General features: G+C 46.2%; 1 protein-coding gene across 6 annotated transcripts in view; it reads left to right on the top strand.

Annotated features, from left to right (window-relative positions):
* CIT (citron rho-interacting serine/threonine kinase) overlaps window positions 1-17,079 on the top strand; it is a 304,000-nt gene that overhangs the window by 236,405 nt on the left and 50,516 nt on the right. For 5 of the 6 annotated variants that reach the window (XM_075320265.1, XM_075320246.1, XM_075320294.1 and 2 more), the window contains 4 exons: window positions 34-138; window positions 2,036-2,205; window positions 7,916-7,996; window positions 11,448-11,583. In XM_075320265.1, coding sequence (XP_075176380.1) covers window positions 34-138; window positions 2,036-2,205; window positions 7,916-7,996; window positions 11,448-11,583 — 492 coding nt within the window. Of the gene's footprint in view, window positions 1-33; window positions 139-2,035; window positions 2,206-7,599; window positions 7,637-7,915; window positions 7,997-11,447; window positions 11,584-17,079 lie in introns of all 6 variants that reach the window. The other variant, XM_075320284.1, reaches the window with a different exon arrangement.

Here is a 17,079-nt window from a genome sequence, read left to right as displayed (position 1 = left end):
AGTTAAGTTGACTCTTTGAGTTCTTGTCCACAGGAGGACAGCGACCTGTGGAGGAGTTTGAGCTCTGTCTTCCTGATGGTGATGTAACTGTTCATGGAGCTGTGGGATCCACAGAACTTGTGAATACTGCAAAATCAGGTGAGGAACTAAAATCTAAAACTAAAGTGCCGAAGATCATCTATAGATCTGATTTGATGAAAATTTTGAAAAATAAATCACTATTTTTTGTTAATTTTTCTGCCTGTAAGCATTCACATCTGCATATATATAATAAAACAATAAAAAAATCAGATTGCACTCGCACCAGTGTTAAACAGTAAAGTAGTGCCGATCTGCATTTTTTTTTTTCCTCAGCTGTCTTTGGCCTGCGGAAAAAATGGCAGCATGCAATAATCGCTTAAAACATTTTGTAAGTCTATGTGTGGAGAAAAAAGTAGACGGTACACAGACCATTCGTATGCCGTCCTTTTTTTTCAGGTAAAGGACAATTGTGTAGCAAAGAACACTGTAAGTGCTCTTGTAATTGACAGTAGAATAATAGTTGATGAGACAAAAAATGCATGTCATACGGATGCTAGGCGCGAAAATAATCGCACACTTGCATAGCACTCGTCCAACTTTTTTGTATGAAAATAGGACCACATTTTTTTATACGCAGATGTGAGTGAACCCTTAAACAGATAGGCATAGCACTAAAAATAATAACACTTACCACATGTCTTCTTTACATCAGTTTTTTTTTTGTTAAAAAAGTAGAATGGTTTAAAGTTTATCAGCAAGTTTTCCAACAAACTCTATTTAATTAGGGACAACTTCAGATTTGAAGTGACTTTTAGGAGTCTATATGTCAAAAAAAATGCCTAAAAGTGACGCCTTTTTAAAAAGTGCACCCATCAAGGTATTCAAAACCACATTTTGTAAGTTTGTTGACCCTCAGGTTCTTCACCGCAATGAAAACAGAGTAGAAACAATTAAATGAAAAATGTATTTCCCACAAAAATTATGCTTTAGCCCCAAATTTTTCATTTTTACAATAGTAACAGGAGATAAGGACCGTAGAGTTGGATGTGTACCAAAATATTGTTCAGGGTTCCCACTATTTTAGCTGTAACAATCAGGTTCTTGTGATCGCGTCCCAGGGGTTGAATGATGGTTCGGTAAAGCGAGCACACTCCCTCCATCAATCTTCTAAATCGTTATTGATCGTAGGATTTAAAGTGTTTCACGCCAGGGGCGGTGCAGTATGTTTGTCCCTCATAAGATATAACACTTATACTCAACTCTTGATGCTGGTGCCATTCCTGTTGTGTCGGTATTCATTCTCCTGGGGCTCACATGATATTATGTCACGCAAGCCTGCGTATTTATCTGGATTTTCTAGATAAATCTGCATTTTTCAGCAAGTACAGACACTCCCCATGTTATCCTATGGGACATGGGGAGTACTGTGTCCATGCTGTGGTATGTGCGGCTGCGGAATATGCTGCGGATGTCCCGCAGCCGCACGTAACTGCATGTCAAATATTCCTGCAGAATTACCTGTGGTAATCCCGGCCCTCCACTATGGAGATAGAGGCCGGGACTTCCGCAGGTAAGTCTCACGAAGGTCCGCAGGTTTACCGCAGCTATTTCGCTGGAATCCTGCAGCTATGGATAGCCGCGGATTCCGGGGATCAGCTGTGGGAAACCTGCAGCCATACCTACCCATGGGCATGGCACATAGCCTAAAGGCCACTTTACACACAGAGATAAATCTTTGGCAGATCTGTGGTTGCAGTGACATCATGGACATATTGTTCCATTTGTACACAGCCACAAACCTGGCACTGATTGTCCACAATTTCACTGCAACCACAGATCTGCCACAGATTTATCTCCATGTGTAAAGTGGCCTTTAGGGTAGTTTTTTCTGAAAATGTCCAGCTATAGCCAGAGAAGAATTGTAAATCTACTTGTAGAAAGCATATTACGCTGGCCTGTAATCCTGGGTCATACACCAGCTTGTGGTTTAACAGTTGTTACACTGCTCTAACAGATGTGCCATACGTGATGAAGGTGGAGTCTCACCCGCATACTACTTGCTGGCCGGGACGCACTCTTTACTTGTTAGCGCCTACTTTTCCTGATAAGCAGCGCTGGGTCAATGCCTTGGAGTCGGTGGTTGCTGGTGGGAGAGTGTCCAGAGAGAAAGCAGAAGCTGATGCTGTAAGTAAAAGAATCACAATGAAAAAATAGCATTTAAAAAGAAATGTATATGTGCATTTATGTATTTTTTGTTCTTACCACTTTTGCCATGTTTGTCATGTTTAGAATGATTATTTGTGTCATTTTATTTACCAGCTAAAACACTATGAAATTCTGCCCCTACGTTTAAAGACAATTCCGCCTTCAAAGTTGTGGAAAACGCTGATTAATATTGCTGTTGTTAATAGGGAATTATTAGTGAGACTGATGCTCTTTCAGATTACTCAGTAACTTCCCTCAAGACAGGTTAACATATCAATAAATGTATGGATTGGATCGATTCAACATATTCCACATGGATCTGTTTTACCTATGATTAAAAAACTAAACAAATTTCAGGCAATCTTTTGAATAGTAGGAGATATTTGTTTCTGCGCTGATACACATTTTCATTGTAATGGTCATTGGAAACCTCACCAACAGTCATGACTGGAAAACCTAAAGGGGTTATCCGGCTTATTTTGCCTTTTTTTGTTCTTTCCCTATTGGGCTACATTGGGGCAGGTAAGTAGATAGAGAGCACTTACCTGCCCTGCTGACAGCCCCCTCCCCCGGCTCAGAGTGGTCATGTGACCGCTCCTGCCGCAATTTTGCTGCTTCCGATCATTTCATGTCAACAGGGGCAGGACCTTGTTGACATGCAAATCAGCCACTGCATGATGCCGCCCTGCTGCTTAGTGGGTAGGTATAGTGCGATGAGTTCCCTCCCCCCTCTTCCCCCACCCCCTCCCACACACTCCGTAGTCTCCCTCCCCCGCCTCCTGTGCCCAGCTACGTAATCACCTGATAATCCAGCCGATTCAGTGTCCAGTTCAATAAGGCAAGGAACAAGAAAGTTTCACACTTGCTTTCAGTGACACTGTCAGCGCCGTGTCCCCAGCGCTTTATCATGTTTAGTGCCCGACGCCCTGGGAACTATGAATCAATATATCTCTCTTTTAAATATCTATATATTGCACATCAAGTAATATTGCACATAAGGTATTGCACATTAACCAGTATTGCACATCATGAATACAATTCCCATGGCCATATAGCACAAAATAACTACAGCTAATTACACATCATCATAAGGTAACAAAGCAATTAGGTAAGTACTTGTTATAAAAGATTACATAGCTGATGTTCACCCACCTTGCAGCCGACACGTTTTACGTATTGTAGGGAAGTGCTAACCACTGAGCTGTCGATGCATGGTGGATCACACTGCTCCCCTCAGTATCGGCAGGAACTTCTTCTGGAATGGGGGAAATTCCACCCAACTTCTAAGCCTTGTCCCTTTAGGACTAGTGGTACATTTGTCTCGGACCCTGATTCCAGCGATGTGTCACTTACTGCGCTGTTTGCTGTCATTTTGATAAAATCAATGTTTTCTCTGCTGCAGATCTAGCAGTTATACAGAGCTCATGAATATGCTGGACTACCTGCAGAATGCCAAGTAGCCCTCTAATGATAATCTACTGCTTAAACAGTGATTTTATCAAAACTACACTAAACAGCCCAGTAAGTGACACATTGCTGGAATTAGGGTCTCTGTCTCTACATTATGCTGCTTTCACATTAGGTGGCAAAAATCTGGTGACAGATTCCCATTAACATACCATACTAGTCGATCATCTAGCTGCACGATTTGGGGCTGATAATATTTCATTGGTCCCATGTTGCCACAAAGCAGCTATTGAAGACCTTGATGATTCCTTCCTACACTTTGCCCAAAGACATTGAATGTGTTAATAGAACAATTGTACCTATACTGTTTCATCTTTGTTGTCTCGGCACCACTGCTCACCAGCAGTGTTTTTTTTCACTGTTCTGCAGAGATGATATACTCTATACTCACAGGACAAATTGATCTAATCCACAGTATACGGGACTTTCAAAAGTCCAAAAACAGGCTAGATTTCCAAGAAATTGCTTATTCCTTATCTATTTTTTAAAGAAAAAAAAATGCGCACGCTGCGTTTTAGGTTTGACAGCAAAACTGCACCCTCTAGCAGACGTTAACAACTATAAACACTACGTTTGACATAAAAAACGCGGTAAAAATGCATGCGTTTTCCTGCGTTTTTGCCGTGTTTTAGTTAATGCATTTTTTAAAGGAAAAAAAATTATAGAATAGGATATTTGATGGATAGCTAGAATAAATGGATAGATAGAAAATTAGATAGAAAGAATAGATAGGTGGAGAGAACATATAGAATAGATAATAAGAAAGAACATATAGAATAAAATAGACTAGCTCGATAGAGGGATAGCCAGCTTGGCCAGCTGTGGTTTTTTTTTTGGGGGGGGTGGGGGATTACACAGGAACAGCAGCAGCTGCGGGCTACAACCCTCTGCTGTCTGCTGTACCTTGGCTGGTTATGAAAAATAACCAGTTTCTGATTCTTTTTTAGGCATGGTTATCGTGGGGGTTCGGGTGCTGTACCATGAGATCGCCGCTGGATCTCTGGGTGATGTTACAGCCGGGACTCGGCTCTCACTGCCCGGAACGGTGCCCTCACCGCACCCGGTAGTTTAACCCCCTGAATGCTGCGATCAGTGCAATCACAGCATTCAAGAGGTAGGGAGACGGTCACTTACCTGTCCCTAGCGATTGGGTCCCAGGAATGCGAACACAGGTTCCCGATCGGTGCCATAGTAACCTTGGGTCATCACCATGACAACCCCGGGTTACTGAGCTATGGGGAGCCTCACACACCATGCTGTATGCACGGTGTATGAGGGGAAGTACTGCGTTATAATCCACTGTAGTGGGTTAGATGTGCAGTTGAAATAAAGTGTATAATTCAGTTCTATACAAAATCGTTCTATTTTTGTCAATATTTTACATAGGTGTAATCTATGAAACATAGTAACAATAAATTGATTACTTTCTGCATAAATGTAAATATACGGAGTTGAGTGTTTGTGTGCTGCACATTAGATGTTCCTGTTATTTGGAAAAAGCTCCAGTGGTATAAGCAATATGTGGGTATGAGGTGAGCCACTTATAACATTTCATTAACTGCGTTAGGAATCCGAATATGTTCAGCATACTAAAAGATAGCTGCTTTGTGAAGACATGCCCACTGTTAGCACCAGCTTCATAGACTGCCCACCTTGGACAAAGTCACAGATGGAGGGACATGTGACCAGACACTTTTATCAGTGCCCGCCACTGAAGAACACTGCGCATGCTCTATTTTCCCATTCACAGTGTTTTTCAATAGAGGTGTTTTTGGATCTGTCAAAATAGATACCCCTTCATCAGTGGCCATGTCCAGGATTGGAGGGGCACATGGCAGATGGAGAAAGATGTACTAACAAGGACGGCTGGCTTACCAAAGTAAAACCGTCACTGATTTACTAGAACTATATACTGCATTAGTAAGCTGCACCCATATTTCCATTATACTGTATGTTTTCAAATAAACATAAAGCTGGCAACAAGTTTAATATTAACAAAAAACTATAAAGAACATAGAGTAAATAGCCAAAACTGGAATCAAATTATCTTTATTGAAAACAAAATCAGCAAATTAACAAAAAACAAATGTCAAAAAAAAAAAAGTTTAATATTAAATGTAAGCATATTCTATAGCCTGTTATTTTTATCGCCAATTATTGTACTTTTAATGAAGGTTAATTGATGAGCCTTTCTAAAGTAAAAAATGTTTAAAAGCATGAAATAAAACAAAAAAAGGTGTCCATAGGTCCTAAATGGAATCTGTCAGCAGCTTTTTGATATGTAACCTGAGAACAGCATGCTGTAGGAGTTAAAAAAAAACCAAAACAGTCAACTATGCCTCTCATCAGGCTGTGTGCTGTTTACTTAAACTACAGTCTTTATCACCTGCTGATTATCATTACTGGCCTACAAAGTCAGGAGGTCTCAATCAGAGGAGGGGCAGTCCGACACGGCTCCTCCTGTGATTGAGACCTCACTATCAATGTACAATCTCTATTGAGAGCCTGGTGTGGGCAGGACAGCTCGATCAGCTCTGCTGCTTTGCTAAACCTAAGCTCTGATTATGTCAGAACGGCTGCACCCAGTAATCTAAGTGATACATCATTGGATTCAGAATCTCTTTGCCTATATTATGTTGCTCTCAGATGACGTAGCAAAAACCTGCTGATAGATTCCCTTCAGTGTGTCTGGTTGTAAAAGCTAGTTTCTTAGTTCTATAATGCATGCTTTTCAGTTAGGCAGGACCGCTGTTTCACCCCCTAGGAGTTTTGGCACTACACTGACTGCTGAACATCAAGTGTGTCTAGTAATCAAATTATATTCTCACATTCTGAAATTGCTGACAAATGTATAGAATGTATAACTTTAGAAACAATCAGCAGGGCAAAGCTAATGAATATAAGACAGAGCCCATGGACCAAAAGCTCTAATCACGTAACACCCCTTGTACATGGCGTAATTTATGTGAAAGATGTAGTTATTAAAGCATCATTTCAGCATTGTTGTTTTTTATTTTTTATTTTAGCCTTGGAGTGGTGCTTTAAATCTAAGTCCCCTGATCTGTTCCGATACTCAACCTCTGGCAGCGTCTACTTTTTTTTTAAAATTTTTTATAACTCCGGTCCCGCAGCGCCATCTTGTGCCCATAACGTCTGACTGTCCGGAAGTCAGTAGTTACGTCTCAAGCACTCAATATAGATCTATAAGATTCAGAATGAGGCTCTCATAGACTTGTATTGATTTGTGACCTCTAGTGCTCTCCATGAAACACTGGACCTGCCAACAGGTAACAAACCAACAGAGACCGACCGGAGTAACACTGGAAATAGATGAAGACTGCGACAAGTGAGTATGAGACGGGTCAGGGGACTTAGATTTAAAGCCCACACTCCAGCGGTAAAATAAAAATAAAATAAAACCACTAAAATAGTGCTGTAATTAATTTCACTCAGCTGCCACAGAAATGGCTGAAAGGAGTCTGTTTTTCCCATTCCTTTGCTTGTCCATCTGATGTGTCTAGTATGGCAGCTATTCCAATAAGTGGAAATGAAGATGCAATATAAAACACTTCCCATTAACAATTGGTACTTTTTGGGGAAAAAATAAAAATTGGCCCTTTTTTTGTGGTGCAGACTAAACCTCAGTTTAACACTTTAAGTCTCCACACAATAGGTCAAACACTGCCCTCTAACACACTTATCCCGATAAAGCCTCTGAGAAGTATTTTTATGGCGGCACAAAGACTGTCGGCAGTATGTCCTACACTGCAGCAATTATTTGAATGGCTGCCACAACTGTACAGTCTCTGTATATCTAGACGGCATAGATTTGTGATTGTTTCTAATTGCTGCCCCCCTTGTATAAGTTTAGTATGTAACTGTATGTTGCTCTTTTCATGACATCAGGATGAGTATTTTGGAGGTGACATGTTTTGTAGAAAAGGTAATTATCACACAGATGGTCTTGAAACAAGTCTGTTGTGTTTGTTACCTCTCGTTACACTAGCTGCTGCGTTACTCACTCTCCTTATGTGTCACTGTCACTTTGTGTCCCACCCTATTGGTGAAATATTTAATGTGAAAGTAGCATGGAAGTTTTTTTTTTCTTTAAATTTCATTCTTGAATGATATTATTTGCATTACACAGGCACAGTATATATGTAAACTTAGATCATGGCATTCTGTGGACTTAATGTCTCTTTATTTCCCTTTACGATCACAGAAATTGCTTGGAAATTCCCTTTTAAAACTGGAAGGAGAGGATCGGCTGGACATAAACTGCACTATACCTCTAACAGAGCAGGTAGGTGTGAATCCAGTCATTTCTGACACACTGATCCAGACAAATCATGCACTTATAGTAAGGAATAACTATATATATATATATATATATATATATATATATTTATATAATGTGTATATATGTTACGAGGGGGACCCGGGGAAGCGTGCCAAGATGGTATATGGACAGCTTCCGCCGGTCAAGGTCCACTGTGCGGTGTAAGGGACCGCTGCTATGGTGGGAGAAGAGTGAGCGGGTTGCTGCTAGCGATCGTCTGGAATGTCACAGACGATCTGCGTACACCTATCCGCCCTAACCCGTGAGGGTTGTATGGCACGGGGCTCACAACTCGGTGTACCTGTTGCACGGGGACGCACAGAGGTGCCTACGCACGTGTGCCAGCGGGAGTCACAGGAATATGGCACGAGGGTAGCACAGAGGTGCCCACGCACGTGTGCTTCAGAAACCAGGTGAGTCCGACAGAGATTCAAGGAGCTCACCTGGGACAGGAACACAGCCTGTTAAACGGAATACTGCCGGAGCAGCAAGGCAGGGGCGAGACCTGCAAAATACAATGACGTCTGTACAGTGGCGTGGCAGCACGCTGCCAGACATCCAAACATAGAAGGACGGTCGCGCGCCGCCATGATGGCAGGAGGGGTTTTTAAGGAGATGTAGCTCCAGCCAAGGGCGGGCGCGAGACGGATGTGACCCAATCATGATCTGTGACGTCCTGGCCCGGCCAGTCAGGATTCAGCACATCACCAGCCTCGTTATCTGGCCGTGTGATACCAGTGAGCGAATCAGAAGACGTCACGTGGGGCACATGCTCAACCTCCTGCCTCTGGGTCATAAAGGCGGGATCTTCGGTTTCACAATGTGCAGAGCTAAGGGAAGTCTTGCTGCTTCCCTGAGCATCTATCCTTTGCACACTGTGCAACCACTCCGACCCTCTGCGATGCCGAGCAGGAGGGCACGTGGCAGGCAAGGGATGGGAGACCACTCCATTCCTTACAAGGAGTAAACCACTAGGTGTCACCCTTCTGCTGCATCTAGGAGGAGGAAACTCCTGCAGTCTCCCAGGCCTTTGGCGCTGCTGAGCAGGAGGGCTCGCGGCAGACAAGGAATGGGGGACCACCTCATTCCTTGCAAGAGGAGAGCCACGAGATGTAACATATATACACACACACACACACACACACACACACACACACCCTGTTTCTCCGAAAATAAGACACTGTCTTATATTTTTTTTGCCCCACAAAAAGCAGGTCCCCCCATCCCAGGATCGTCATACTTACCAGCCCCAGGCGTCTGTATGGCTCCCAGATCCTCCTGTGAACTCCCAGCAGGTACATTGCATGCCTCCCCTGCATCTAGCTGACATCAGATCACGCGCACACACACACACGTCAGATCTCTCTCTCTCTCTCACACACACACACACACACACATCAGTTCGCCCTATGATCTCCCTGCAGCTGTGCTCCCCTGCGTCTGGCCGACACTCACACATTAAAACACAGTCACACATCAGACAGCATATATATACACACACACACACACAATCGCACACACATCACTTCTCCCTGTGCTCTCCGGTGGGTGGGCCCAGCAGATGTGCTGCACGCCGTCCTCCTCGGCCTCCTGCCGACACTCACAGATCCAATCGCATACATTCACACACACACACACACACACTCTCACACATCAGACAGCATACACACACACATCTGATCGCATACACTCACACACACACACACTCACAATATCGCACATACGCGCGCACACACTCACAAAATCTGGAGATACCACATGCTTCCGGCCATGTGATCCTTGGCAGGTCCTGGAAGATCACTGCATGCACAGTATCGCCGCTGAGAAGCAAGCGATATTGCTGGATGTGGTGAGTGTGTGGATGCAATTTATAGTGTGTGTGTGTGTGTGTGTGTGTGTGTGTGTGTGTGTGTTCCGCTGCAGGACCTTGATACCTTGATGCGCTCACCTGCTTCCGGTCGGCGTCTGGTAAGTATGATCGGGGGTCTTCTTTCTTCTGTCTTCTCTCTTCTGGAGGTGCCGGCTGCCTATAATGAAGTGTCCTGCAGTGTTTTTAACTTTTTCACCGCTGCATGACACTTCATTATTGACGGCGACTAGGTCTTATTTTCAGGGGATGTCTTATATTAAAGCTTCCCTGAAAACTCCTGGGAGGGCTTATTTTCGGGGGAGGTCTTATTTTCGGGGAAACATGGTATATATATATTTATATACACAGTAAGTACATCCCTCACAAGTTTGTACATATTCTATTCTATCTTTTCATGGGACAACACTGAAGATATGACACTTTGATACAATGTAAAGTAGTCAGTGTACAGTTTGTATAACAGTGTACATTTCTTGTGTCCTCTAAATAACTGAACACACAGCCATTATTGCAAAAAACGCTGGCAACAAAAGTAAGTACACCCCTAAGTGAAAATGGCCAAATTGTGTCCAATGTGATAATATTTTGTGAGGCCACTATTATTTTCAAGCAATACCTTAACTCTCTTGGGCATGGATTTCATTAGAACTTCCCAGGAGCCACTGGAATCCTCTTTTATTTCTCTTTCCATCACAGAGCTTGTGAATGTTAGAGACCTTGTGCTTCTCCACCTTCCTTTTGAGGATGCCCCACAAATGCTCAATAGGGTTTAGGTATGGAGACATGCTTGGCCAGTTCAGCACTTTTACCTTCAGTTTCTTTAGCAAGGCAGTGGTCATCTTCATGGTGTGTTTGTGGTCGTTATCCTGTTGGAATATTGTCCTGCGGTCCAGTGTCCGAAGGGGGGGGGGGGGGGGAATCATGCTCTACTTCACTATGTCCCAGTACAAATTGGTATTCATAGATCCATCAATAAACTGTAGCTTCCCACAGCCGGCAGCCCCTGACCGTGACACTCCCACCACCATGCTTGATTGTAGGCAACAAGCACTTATCTTTCTACTCCTCACCTGGTTACCGCAACACACACTTGAAACTATCTGAACTGAATAAGTGTATTTTGATCTCATTAGACCACAGGACATGGTTCCAGAAAATTGCTAAATGGTCACAAATTGGCAATTTTCATTTAGGGGTGTATTTGCATTTGTTGCCAGCGGTTTAGACATTAATGGTTGTGTGTTGAATTATCTACATTGTTTTAAAGCAGGACACTGACTACTTTACATTGTATCAAAGTGTCATATTTTCAGTGTTAACCCATCAAAAAGGACTCTCTTGTGATATACTGTACATTATACTCTCTTCTAAAGCAGTAACCTCACTGTATTATGTGTTCTCTGACCTCCGTTTTATGTACTCTGTGGCTTGCTTGCATATACTACACCAATCAGACTAATATCATATATAGTCGTATTTACATACATATAAAGATATTGACATACATTATACATCATAGACTGTGCTTTTCTTCTTTTCATGCAGATAGTTCTGGTCGGAGCCGAGGAAGGCCTGTATGCTCTGAATGTGTTAAAGAATTCTCTCACTCACATTCCTGGAGTCGGGGCAGTGTTCCAAGTTCATATCGTGAAAGAGCTGGAGAAACTCCTACTTATAGCAGGTAGCTGCACAATTCAAAAAATAGATATGTAAAGATTTTTGATCCTGCTATTTACCTTCCAAATAGAAAAAAAAAAAAGAATATCCTCAAATCTGGTTGCAATTCTTTTTAGGTTCCCAATACAAACTGCACTTATTACATAAAGCTCAAAGACCTGTTGAGACTGGTGTTCTTACATTGAAAAGCTCTGTCAGAATGGTTTTATAATCTATTTTGAAAGATTATTCTTAATAGGATTATTTTGCCATTTAGGCATGGATTGTCAAAGTAAGTGCACCAGCCTCACTAGGTCTAAGATTTATTAATGTATGCAGTATGTATTTTAACATCTTGAGACAGATCCGTTTTATCTTCAATGTTTTGAGTAAAGGGGTTATCCAGATTTTTTCTTACCATAGGCCTAAAAAGTAACAGGCAGATAGCTGCTAAAGACCAGCCGGTTCTACTTGGCGCTGGCTGAGTGCGGTCACTGACTGCTTCTGTGTCTCATCTGCCCCATTTCAACAGAGCAGAGCGTAAGAGAAGTTGCTACTCTGCCGACGTGATGTCATATCTTTAAACTCGTCAAGAACCAGATATTGACTAAAAGGGCCACTTAATATGATGGTTATGGTGGTCTTCTAAAAAGAGCCACTCCTTGGCTAGGTCCTTCCCGGAGGGATATCTGGCTATTTTCCATGTCGAGACTCCTAACAGAGGCTCCACGGACCTTTTCTTTTTCGCTCCTAATTGGGAGACCCAGACAGTGGGTGTATAGCTACTGCCTCTGGAGGCCGCACAAAGAACTACACTTAAAAGTGTAAGGCCCCTCCCCTTCTGGCTATACACCCTCCCGTAGGAGTACGGATTCCTCAGTTTTAGCTTTGTGCGCAGGAGGTCAGACACGCACGCATAGCTCCATTGTTTTTAGTCAGCAGCAGCTGCTGACTATGTCGGATGGAAGAAAAGAGGGCCCATACAGGGCTCCCAGCATGCTCCCTTCTCACCCCACTGTATGTCGGAGGTGTTTGTAAGGTTGAGGTACCCATTGCGGGTACGGCGGCAGGAGCCCACATGCTGATTCCTTCCCCATCCCTTTTTACAGGGCTCTGGGTGAAGTGGGATTTACTGGTCTCCAGGCACTGAGACCGTGCTCCATCTACAGCCCCTGGAGAAGATGCTGGATGGAGCGGAGTACATCAGGGACATGGCCCTGCTTCCTCAAGGTACTCTGTGTCCCCGTGCATTTGGCGCTCACACCGCAGCATGCTGGGTGTTGTAGTGCGCCGGGGGACATCAGCGCTACGGCGCTTGTGCCATGGCCTCATTCAGCTTCGCTGAAGCAGGCACACTTCTGGGAATCGGTCGCGCCGGCCGCTGGGACTGCGGCGCGGCTGGCACTTGTGGTGCGCCGGGGACTTCAGCGCGGCCCGCGCTTTTACGGCGGCCGCGCTGATAACTCGAGTCCCCGGCTTTTGCGGCCTGCTTCCGTTCGTTCCCGCCCCCAGACCTGCCAGTCAGGAGAGGGGCGGGACGCTGGCCACTTCTGGAAATCGGTCACGCCGGCCGCTGGGACTGCGGCGCGGCTGGCACTTGTGGTGCGCCGGGGACTTCAGCGCGGCCCGCGCTTTTACGGCGGCCGCGCTGATAACTCGAGTCCCCGGCTTTTTGCGGCCTGCTTCCGTTCGTTCCCGCCCCCAGACCTGCCAGTCAGGAGAGGGGCGGGACGCTGGCCAGTGCATCAGCGCCGAGGGCTTGAGTCGTTTTTACATACTCCAGCCCTCACAATCGGCACAGAGGGGACACTGTTTCCCGCACTTTTGTTTGGGAACTCCCACGGACCGCCCCTCTCCACAGACACCGGCAGCCATTCCTGCTGACACGCTGAGCTGCAGAGGGGAGCCGGGGAGACCCAGACAAGGAATTCTGCGCCTCTTACCCGCTATTCAGCGGGCGGTAAGCAGCCCTCAGGGCTCACCCCCTCTTGTGCCAGTAGTATTCTTAGTATTTTGTTTCTACAAATACTTGGTATTACATAGCGCTGGTCGCCCTTTGGCTATAGACTCTCTCACATTGCAGAGAGCCAGCAGCATGTCGTCCGTAAAACGCAAGGGTGCCAAGGCACAGACATTATATGCTTCCTGCACCGCATGTGGGACTTTTCTACCAGCAGGCTCCACGGACCCCCATTGTGTGCAGTGCTCGGCCCCTGCGGCGCTTGCACAGTCGGGACCTCTGCTGGACGTGACCCAGGGTGTACCACCTGTGAATGCTGTCCAGGTGACAGGAACTGAGTTTGCAGCTTTTGCTGACAGAATGTCTCTCACTATGTCACAAATTCTTGACACATTGCGAGCTAGGCCTATACTTCAGGCCACGGACACTGTGCAATCATTGCCCCCTGGTCCCCCTCAGCTCCAAGCTCCGGGACGGGCATATACACCTCAGGGTGAAGACTCTGACTCGGACGATGGCCCCGGGCAGCCTAAGCGGGCTCGCTATGACGGGCCTTCACATTCATCTCAATGGTCAGGATCCCAGCGAGATGAATCTATGGGTGATGAGGCGGACGTAACTGATCAGGATTCTGATCCTGGGACCGCTCTCAATCTAGATACACCAGATGGTGACGCCATAGTTAATGATCTTATATTTAACATTAATAAGATGTTAAATATTTCCCCACCAGCTCCTCTTGTAGAGGAGTCAGCTTCGCAGCACGAGAGAATCCATTTCAGGTACCCTAAGCGTACATTAAGCACTTTTCTGGACCACGCTGACTTTAGAGACGCAATCCAGAAACCCCACGCTTATCCTGAAAGGCGTTTTCCTAAACGGCTTAAAGATACACGCTACCCTTTTCCCCCTGAGGTGGTCAAGGGTTGGACCCAGTGTCCAAAAGTGGATCCTCCAATTTCCAGGCTTGCAGCTAGATCCTTGGTTGCAGTTGAAGATGGAGCGGCACTTAAAGATGCCACTGACAGGCAGATGGAGCTCTGGCTGAAATCCATATATGAAGCGATTGGAGCGTCATTAGCGCCTTCTTTTGCGGCCGTATGGGCACTCCAAGCTATCTCAGCCGGGCTTGCGCGAGTCGACTCAGTCACACGTGCATTTGCCCCGCAGGTAGCACCATTGACCTCGCAAATGGCGGCATTCGCGTCGTACGCGATTAATGCTGTTCTTGACGCTACAAGCCGCACGGCAGTGGCATCAGCCAACTCCGTTGTTTTGCGTAGGGCCCTGTGGTTGAGACATTGGAAAGCAGATTCTCATTCCAAGAAGTGCTTAACCAATTTGCCTTTTTCTCGTGACCGATTGTTTGGAGAGCGTTTGGATGAAATCATCAAACACTCCAAGGGTAAGGACTCATCCTTACCGCAACACAGACAAAACAAACCCCAACAGAGGAAGGGTCAGTCTGGTTATCGGTCCTTTCGAGGACCGGGCAGGTCCCAATTCGCCTCGTCAAAAAAGACTCAAAAAGACCAGAGACGCTCAGATTCTTGGAGGTCTCAGTCACGCCCAAAAAGGACAGCCGGAGGAACCGTTGCCAAGACGGCGTCCTCCTGACTTGCGGTCTCCGATTCCCACACCCGCGGTCGGTGGGAGGCTTTCCCACTTTGGCGACATTTGGCTGTCACGCGTCAAAGACCGTTGGGTGAGGGATATTCTGTCTCACGGGTACAGGATAGAGTTCAGTTCTCGTCCGCCAACTCGTTTCTTCAGAACTTCTCCACCACCAGACCGAGCCGATGCTCTGTTGCAGGCGGTGGCCGCTCTAAAGGCGGAAGGAGTGGTGACCTCCGTCCCTCTTCAGGAACAAGGTCACGGTTTTTACTCCAATCTGTTTGTGGTCCCAAAAAAGGACGGATCGTATCGACCCGTCCTGGATCTAAAGTTGCTCAACAGACACGTAAAAGTCAGGAGGTTCCGGATGGAATCCCTACGCTCCGTCATAGCCTCAATGTCTCAAGGAGATTTTCTAGCATCAATAGACATCAAAGATGCGTATCTCCACGTGCCGATTGCACCAGAGCATCAGCGTTTCCTACGCTTCGTCATACACGACGAACACCTACAGTTCGTAGCGTTACCTTTCGGTCTGGCAACAGCCCCCCGGGTCTTCACCAAAGTCATGGCAGCAGTAGTAGCTGTTCTGCACTCGCAGGGTCACTCGGTCATCCCGTATCTAGACGACCTGCTTATAAAGGCACCCTCTCAAGAGGCATGCCAACACAGTCTGAAGGTGGCACTAGACACTCTCCAGAGTTTCGGGTGGATTATCAACTTTCCAAAGTCTCATCTAACCCCGACCCAATCTCTGACTTATCTTGGCATGGAGTTTCATACTCTCTCAGCGATAGTGAGGCTTCCACTGGACAAGCAGTGCTCGCTACGGACTGGAGTGCAATCTCTCCTTCAGAGCCAGTCGCACTCACTGAGGCGCCTCATGCATTTCCTAGGAAAGATGGTAGCAGCAATGGAGGCAGTCCCGTTCGCGCAGTTTCATCTGCGCCCTCTACAATGGGACATTCTACGCCAATGGGATGGGAAATCGACGTCCCTCGACAGGACTGTCTCCCTCTCTCAAACTGCCAAGGACTCTCTGCGTTGGTGGCTTCTCCCCACCTCATTGTCACAGGGAAAGTCGTTCCTTCCCCCGTCCTGGGCAGTGGTCACGACGGATGCGAGCCTATCAGGGTGGGGAGCGGTGTTTCTCCACCACAGGGCTCAGGGGACGTGGACTCAGGAAGAGTCCACCCTGCAGATCAATGTTCTGGAAATCAGAGCAATCTATCTTGCCCTGCGAGCCTTCCAACAATGGCTGGAAGGCAAGCAGATTCGGATTCAGTCGGACAATTCCACGGCGGTGGCATACATCAACCACCAAGGGGGAACACGCAGTCGCCAAGCTTTTCAAGAAGTCCAGCGGATTTTGACGTGGGTGGAAAGCAGAGCGTCCACCATATCCGCAGTTCACATCCCAGGCGTGGAAAACTGGGAAGCAGACTTTCTCAGTCGCCAGGGCATGGACGCAGGAGAATGGTCCCTTCACCCGGACGTGTTTCAACAGATCTGTTGCCGCTGGGGGACGCCGGACGTCGATCTGATGGCGTCACGGCACAACAACAAGGTCCCAGTTTTCATGGCACGGTCTCACGATCACCGAGCGCTGGCGGCAGACGCCTTGGTTCAGGATTGGTCGCAATTCCGACTCCCCTATGTGTTCCCACCTCTAGCATTGTTACCCAGAGTTCTCCGGAAAATCAAGTCCGACTGCCATCGAGCCATACTCGTCGCTCCAGATTGGCCAAGAAGGTCGTGGTACCCGGATCTGTGGCATCTCACGGTAGGCCAACCGTGGACACTACCAAACCGTCCAGATTTGCTGTCTCAAGGGCCGTTTTTCCATCTGAATTCTGCGGCCCTGAACCTGACTGTGTGGCCATTGAGTCCTGGATCCTAGCGGCCTCAGGTTTATCTCATGAAGTTGTTGCCACAATGAGACAGGCT

Source organism: Anomaloglossus baeobatrachus, chromosome 1 (genome assembly GCF_048569485.1).
Source record: "Anomaloglossus baeobatrachus isolate aAnoBae1 chromosome 1, aAnoBae1.hap1, whole genome shotgun sequence".
In the NCBI taxonomy this organism is placed as follows: Eukaryota; Metazoa; Chordata; class Amphibia; order Anura; family Aromobatidae; genus Anomaloglossus; species Anomaloglossus baeobatrachus.
This window is presented reverse-complemented; position numbering and strand designations above follow the sequence as displayed.